The sequence below is a fragment of the Oncorhynchus tshawytscha genome, linkage group LG12, assembly GCF_018296145.1.
Source record: "Oncorhynchus tshawytscha isolate Ot180627B linkage group LG12, Otsh_v2.0, whole genome shotgun sequence".
In the NCBI taxonomy this organism is placed as follows: domain Eukaryota; kingdom Metazoa; phylum Chordata; class Actinopteri; order Salmoniformes; family Salmonidae; genus Oncorhynchus; species Oncorhynchus tshawytscha.
In genome coordinates, this window is record NC_056440.1 from 74096375 (window position 1) to 74104758 (window position 8384).

At 38.1% G+C, this 8384-nt stretch overlaps 1 protein-coding gene across 4 annotated transcripts; it reads left to right on the forward strand.

Moving 5' to 3' along the window:
• The first annotated feature begins 106 nt into the window (after positions 1-106).
• On the forward strand, positions 107-4998 carry LOC112249306 (insulin gene enhancer protein ISL-3-like). Of its 4 annotated transcripts, none has more exons than XM_024419125.2 (6): positions 107-268; positions 709-898; positions 1389-1651; positions 2844-3139; positions 3788-3955; positions 4267-4998. In XM_024419125.2, the coding sequence occupies exons 1-6, from the start codon at positions 211-213 to the stop codon at positions 4381-4383; spliced, it is 1092 nt and encodes a 363-aa protein (XP_024274893.2). In that variant the 5' UTR covers positions 107-210; the 3' UTR covers positions 4384-4998. The 4 variants fall into 4 exon arrangements, with proteins under 4 accessions (XP_024274893.2, XP_024274895.2, XP_024274894.2 ...); XM_024419127.2 differs by having other exon boundaries at positions 2844-3127; positions 4267-4583; XM_024419126.2 differs by having other exon boundaries at positions 2847-3139; positions 4267-4583.
• The last annotated feature ends 3386 nt before the right edge of the window (positions 4999-8384 follow it).

The window sequence follows — 8384 nt, forward strand, 5'->3', positions numbered from 1 at the left end:
TATGTTATGTGGGACGAATGGATGTCCAGTTTTACGCGTGACGTCAGAGAGTGTGTGGGACACTGCAGCGCCTCTTCCCGGGGCCGTCCCACAGTCCGAACTGAAGTTATCAGACAGCCAGGCACAGGCTACTCACCTCCCTCCTTTCTCCTCTTCTTCTCCTTCTTACTTCTTTTCTGCATCTTATCGCAATCCCGTCATCATTCCTGTATGGTGGATATTATTTTCAACTCTTCTTTCTTGGGTGATATGGGGGATCATTCCAAAAGTAAGTGCCATTTTTTTGCATGTATTTTTATCCGCTTTTCCCAGTGTTGTAGATTACCCTACAAATCGTAGCCTCTGAAATTAAAACATATTCTATTATCGCATTCAAATGCCATCGTGTTTCATATATTTATATTTATATAAAGCAAATATAATATATTCGTATTGGAATTGTTTTGTTATCCATAATGCGGACTTTTTCTTGTTTATAGTTCATTTTATCTTAGATTTCTTTCTAAACGATTGATTATGCATACTTTCAGAACAGGTTTTAGTCATTGGAATGTAATACAGTGAGAAACTGGGAGTATTTCGCTCTGTATAAGACCATTTAAGACGAAGAAGTGACATGTAGGCCAGTGGCTCTCAAAAAGTGTGATTTAAGGTGTCATTAACTGTGTACATGGGAAAGAATGGTTACAATGTCTGTGCTCTCTGCAGAGAAGTCCGGATTCGCGATGTGTGTAGGCTGTGGAAGTCAGATACATGACCAGTACATTCTGAGAGTTTCCCCGGACCTGGAGTGGCATGCAGCCTGTCTGAAGTGTGCAGAGTGCAGCCAGTACCTGGATGAGACATGCACTTGCTTCGTACGGGACGGAAAAACCTATTGCAAAAGAGATTATGTAAGGTAGGGATTGAAATTCTTTGGAAATAATCTGTTAGTGATTGAATGTATTTTAACGTTGGTGTGAATGAGGAGGTAGCCTACAAACTAATATATTGTATATCCATATACATGCAAGAGTTGTACCTACATCACAGAGGCTTATTAGGCCTAAAAATACAAATGTCCTTATTTTGGAAGGTTTATTAAAAAAAGTGTGTTCAGTCTGCGTAATTCCATGCAAAATGTATCTGTTGTTCAACGCATAAAAGGCCATTTGACCTACAATTAAGCAGCTTTTCCACAATTAAAATAGTTCGTTCAAGTTAGCTTTTATATTTTGATCCTGGCTAAACAATGCACAGTAATATTTATCTTAGCCTTGTTTCTGACGTTCGAAGTAGACCTAGTAATGTAAAACTTGGAACAAAAACTGCAGTAACAACAAATCAAATGGCTGATAGAAGTTGTTGTTTAATTCAATACATTTTTTTTCTCCATTTATTCCTTGCAGGTTATTTGGAATAAAATGTGCAAAATGCAACCTGGGATTCAGCAGCAGTGATTTGGTGATGCGAGCCCGGGACAACGTGTACCACATCGAGTGTTTCAGATGTTCCGTGTGTAGCAGGCAGCTCTTGCCGGGGGATGAGTTCTCTCTCCGGGATGAGGAGCTGCTGTGTCGGGCGGACCACAGTTTACTTATGGAGCGGAGCTCTGCCGGAAGCCCAATCAGCCCCGGACATATCCACTCCAACAGATCACTACACTTAGCAGGTCAGTTGCACATCCAAAACAACACCACCACTGACTTCTGTAATAATAAGAACAACAACAACAATAATAATATGGAGGCAATTATGTTAATCAGAATGATGATATTCATTGTTATATTAATGATCCTAATAATAGCCTGATAATAATAGTTCTAAATATATTTCCTAGAATTATCGATAGGCCTAATTTTATGATCATAACGATCGGTAGACTCAAGAAAAAAATCAGATGCAAGCTTTGAGTCATTAAGATGTCAATAACTAGGCTATATTAGGCAATAGGCGACCGATATCAGACTGATGACCTTTAAACTTTTCCATGGAAAATCACTGAGATATGATTTAATTTTAAACCAAGCTTTTAAAATGGATAGATTTTGAAATTAAGTGACGTTGGATTTTTTAAAGGATTTTGATAGCTTAATTTACATGACCCACTAATACAAATACAGTAGGCTACAATAATTTAGGCTAATCCCTACTACTTGACTTTAGGCCTATCAGGATCATCTGGATAACAATAAATACGATTTTACAGATAATCTCTTAATGTGCAAATTAAAGAATTAAAGAATTGAATGTTAACGAGTAGGCCTACACACAGTTTAGGTTGCCTAATTTACTAAGCCTTTTTAATTTAACAAAAACTTAATGCATGACATAAACAAGGAGTGTGTCATAGTGCGCGGATGGGAATCTGTAGCCTATTGAACTATAATACAATAAAGCTTACATGCTTTTAGAATTACATTGTCATTGGGGCCTAGACATAATTGTTGCTCAATATGGGCGATGTATTTTTAGGGGGGAATACCAAGATCAAATGGAGTACGTGTGGATGGTTAAATATATATATTTACGATAACAGTCTCTCCATCCACACGTACTCTCTCTCTATATATATATATAGTGCACATTAACATCTGCTAACCATGTGTATGTGACAAATAAAATTTGATTTGATTTGATATATTATAACGCATGGCAAGAGTTCAATAAGTTATATTTTAGATTAATAAGAGTAACTAACGGTCTATAAAACCTATGGCAAGGAACATGCTCCAGGAAAAAACGTATTTGCATAGCCTGGGATAATAATAATAATAACAATAATAACAATGACACTCATAACAATATAAGTCAAACTTTAGTTAATTTCCTTTTTTATTAAATATAATTCCGCCTCTCTTCAGCAGAGCCGGTGACAGTACGGGCACCACACCGAAACCACGTCCACAAGCAGTCAGAGAAGACAACACGAGTGCGAACCGTTTTGAACGAGAAACAGCTCCACACGTTACGGACCTGCTACAACGCCAATCCGCGGCCAGATGCGCTAATGAAGGAACAACTGGTGGAAATGACCGGCCTCAGCCCAAGGGTTATTCGAGTTTGGTTCCAGAATAAAAGATGCAAAGACAAAAAGAGATCTATTCTCATGAAGCAACTTCAGCAGCAGCAACACAGTGATAAGACTGTAAGCATCTTCGTAAGTTAATCTCGGAAAGATTTTTTTATACTTCCTCTAGCCTACTACTTTTTCTTTATGTTTGGTTCATCGTTGAATCCTTACATTTTTGCGATAGTTGAGGTATGTCAGCACAGTCTGGTCTCATAGACTAGACTTAACATAGTAAACGAGAATCCGGGATATAAGAATTGCAATTAGTAACATATCATACGAATTGTAATTCGTAACATTTCATACGAAATGGATGATAGACATCCACAAATTAATACCATACCAAATGTATCATATCATAAATCTCCAAGATTTTCGTTTACTATGTTACGTCTACCCTTGAGTCTAGGTTGGTCAGCAAAGAAGTACTTGTGGCCAAATGGTTACCTCTTAAAAGGCAAATAATTCGTTTTTCTGGAATGATTTGACCAGTGCCACACTTGAATAACCCTTGGTCCGAGGCCGGTCATTTCCACTAGCTGTTCTTTCATTATTGTTTTTCTGTATTCAACCTGCCAATAAATAATTAATCAAGAATTCAATTGTGCATGACCTGTATTGGAAAGCAAAGACTACAGAACAAAATGCTGACATTCTGATCTGGGAACTTGATTATTTTCTTCCTCTACCAAAGTGTAGATTTAATTTGGATTTCCTATTCTAATCTCGTATTAGAGTCTACAGGGGCTCACAGGTACGCCTCTGGTTGCCAGAAGCCCTATCAGGCACGACAACACGGTGCAGGGTAACTCGGTGGAGGTGCAGACCTACCAGCCTCCCTGGAAGGCCCTCAGCGAGTTCGCCCTGCAGAGTGATCTGGACCAGCCGGCCTTTCAACAACTGGTAAGATAGAGAAGACATTCTATACTTGCATGCTAATGTGGGTACGTGGGTACGTAATTACGCACGAACACACATTCAAACTCTCTCACACACGAACGCACGCACGCGCGTAAACACACACACGCACGCACGTATTCATTTTGATGACGACACTTTCTGAGTTTTTTTCTTCACTTTAATGTCATCAATTTAAATGTTATAAGTATTAATAACGTTAAATGGCAAATTTCAACGTCAGAAGTGGCAACATTTGTAGCCTAAACAGAGCCAGGACAGATTTATTTTGACATCACTGTCTTTGCACATTACAGGTGTCTTTCTCGGAATCGGGTTCATTGGGAAACTCATCCGGCAGCGACGTGACTTCTCTGTCATCGCACTTACCCGACACCCCGAACAGCATGGTACCCAGTCCCGTGGAGACGTGAGACCGAGCCACCAGCCTCGGTTCCAGGCCTAGCATGTTCCCGCCCCGGTCCCCGGTCCCCGGTCCCCGGTCCCCTGCATGTGACCAGCTCATCACAGCGTCCTAAAGACAGAGGAGTCCTTTCGGACATGGAGGAGAAAATGACATATTCTAAATGTTGAACAATTACCTAACGGCACTATAAAGCAACGCGAACGAAAGCCCTTCTTCTTAAGACTCAGTTCAGCATTTTGAGGATATCAGTGACAAAACAAAAAAACGAACTTCGTTGCATGAACCGAAAGAAGATAGAAGATTCTCGTGATGGATTTACAAAACAGCCTCCCTCCATATTACATTGGAGCCATTTGATGTCGAACCAGATGGACATTCTGCAATTCATTGTGAACATATCGTCTCTTGGTTTCTTTATGTGATTTTTGATACATTTATTTCGTTATCAAGTCCATAGACTCGTGTGTTTGTCTTAAAAAGGAGCATGATTTCCGAAGATTATATAAAATAGATTCTTGTTGTTAAATATTTGATCTTAATAGGAAAAGGGCAGGTTGTTTGAGCCTCTCTAACAAACGTAAGTTATTGTTATTTATTGTCAGGACAAAGATTCATAAAGGAATTAATAACTGATCAAAAATAAAACTGTTAAATCTTTATAATGTCTAAGGTACACAGTCTTTGCATAAACTCTTTAGAATTTCCCAAGATAGGCTTTACACCCCCGTTCCCTCACTAGGCTTACACCCCCGTTCCCTCACTAGGCTTACGCACCCGTTCCCTCACTAGGCTTACCCCCCATTCCCTCACTAGGCTTACACCCCCATTCCCTCACTAGGCTTACACCCCCATTCCCTCACTAGTTCCCCCGTCCCTCACTAGGCTTACACACCCGTTCCCTCACTAGGCTTACACACCCGTTCCCTCACTAGGCTTACACCCCCGTTCCCTCACTAGGCTTACACCCCCGTTCCCTCACTAGGCTTACACCCCCGTTCCCTCACTAGGCTTACACCCCCGTTCCCTCACTCAGCCTGTGGCATGCAGTTCATCAAGTGGACCAGTGGTTATTTGAGCTATAAACATCAAAACCTTCAACCAAAGGTATTCCCAAAACGAGTATGCTTCACGTAAACCTTATAGGCCCCCAGTTCCCCGAGCTTCTAAACCACATAGGTGTAGGCCTATATGCAACAAATCAAACACCAATATATTTCTGAATTTATCAAAATAATAATTGTACTAACAAGGTGAATAAGTTTACAGTCGGTTTTAGTTCCATATTTATCCCTGCATTAGGCTTTAAACCACTGCAAAAAGAGACCTATTTAAAATTGCGATACAAAATGATGGATGAAAACGTCAATGATCGAATACTGAGGGTCCATTGATGAAAGCATTTGCATATAAATGTTGAATGTTATGACTATTATCAGGCTAATCTGATAGGCCTATTGATTTGGGAGAAATATTTATAATCATGTTAATATGTTATTTTTTACGGAGGCTATTTAATCATTTTAACTTTAAAAAACATTGGAGCTTAAAATTTGCATGTGGAATGAACAATAATATTATTATATATTTTTAAAGTAAATAAGACACCCTCAATTTGAGGGTCTAGCGCAGCCTACCTAATGCTTAACATAACCGTTTTTCTGAGGCTGGGAGATTGGAATTAAGGTGGATTGGCTCCTGGTCATTTACTTTTTAAGGGCGAATTTTTGTTGTGATCAATCCAGTTTCACTGGTTAAATCACAAGTCTAGACAGCCAACAAGGATCGGCGGCTTCTTATCTGCGCCTGGCATCACCTGCAAACGATACATTGAATGAAGCCACAACAAACCCACTGCTCTCTTTGGAAAGAGCTAGTTTAGGGAGAGACCAGCTCGTAAACCCACCCTAATCTGGCCACAGTTTATTTTCATTCCACTCAGTCAATTGCGTTATTACGCACGGGTCTCTCAGTAATGACATCTCAAACCAAGTACCTTTGTGTGTTTTTAACCGGGCTACGTAAAGACTAGGCTACCTGGACACAATTAGTTATAACTATAAATAATTTGAGATAATAGGAACAATTAACAAAAAAATACAGTAGACTTAGACGAAATGTATAGACTATTATTAATTATCCCATTTGTAGTTGGTTATAAATTCCGTTTAAAAGTGGGTCTAACTTATTATTTTAATGTATTTTAAGGAAAAATAGACTCATGAATGGAACTCTTGTAGATATAATTTAATTTGTATTAAACACCATTATCCTAATTCAACTCAACTATTGGCTAGGCCTACGATTTATTGATTGATTGATTTCATTATAGTGTCATGCATCTTCATGATTCCCAGCCCACATGGGCTTATACACTGTAATAATATTATCATACTTATATATGGACACACTTACCTACCTACCTACCTACCTACCTACCTACCTACCTACCTACCTACCTACCTACCTACCTACCTACCTACCTACCTACCTACCTATCTATCTATACCTATCTATCTATCTATCTATCCTATCTATACATCTATCTATCTATCTATCTATCTATCTATCTATCTATCTATCTATTATCTATCTATCTATCTATCTATCTACATCTACCTATCATACATCTATCTATAAACATTTGCATTATCTATCTATCTATCTATCTATCTATCTATCTAATCTATCTATCTACCTACATAAAATACATACATACATACATACATACATATGAAATACATAAAAATTTGCAATCCTAATGAAATTAAAACTATAAATACATACATACATACATACATAAACATTTGCATTCCTAATAAAATTAAAACAACTGAAAACAAAAAACAAAAATAAAAACCTGTATCTAAATCGGAAGTTTAAATGACAATGGGTAGATAATAGATGTGTAATTGAGCTGTTTTAGAGACGTTGCAGGAAACAATGCTGCCTGTTAGAGATAACCGGAGATAACCAGAAGTTACTGACAGAGGAATAACAATATTGGTGCATCTAGCCTGGAGAGGAAAGTTTCAAGAGACAAATGTCCTAGATACACATTTATTATACTGTAGATTCATAACATTTACAAAGTTGTATTCTTCCCTTTAAGGTAAAACACTTTTCAAACCCTATAAACTCAAAATGCCTGGAATGTTTGATTTGGATTGTGAATTAAGAGTAGGCAAAATAGTGTGGGAAAAGGATAGGTCTATGGTAATTTTGTTGGAATTGGTAGGCTATTTCAAACACAATCGAAAAATCTAAGCGAGATCATAGGTCAAATAAACATGTCAACTTTATCAAACCTTAGTCAATCTGACCTATTTCATTGCAGGAATTATCAGAGTAGGCCGTTGCAAAAATACTGCAAAAATAGTGCATGATATCCTGTCGAATTGGTTGAATTTCAGATGGATTTTAACCTATACTTCTCATATCTATTGATATTTTACCACATTAAAAAAAACTTAATCATATGAAATCATGTTTTATTAGACTTTAAAAAAAATACCACACGACAGCCATCACATAATCCTATAACATCAACCTGAATTCGCTTTAATTTATGCTTTGCACAGAGCAGCCTGGAGAAGACCATTGCATATTTACATTTATTTTATTACGTTTCCATTTGAGCTTGCTGATAACCGCGCCAGTTAAGGCTTGTATGATTTAATCACTAATTGCAAAATAAAATATAAAATATAAAATCATGATTTACAAAATTCCATGAAAACGACTGGCCAGTGTAAACAGAACATTCAAGAAAAGTCATGCACGCAAAGTTTGGAACGTTCGAAAAACTTAAGATGGTGCAACGTCTATGTAGTATCTGTTGTTGATATTTTATCAGCTTTTCAATGGGCGTGTCTATCCATCGCGTTAAACCAGAACCACAACAAACACTATTAACACTCGCTCCCGGGAGCGTTCTGAGCAGGCGCGCGCGCGCACACACACACACACACACACACACACACACACACACTGAGAAAGGGAATAAATTAC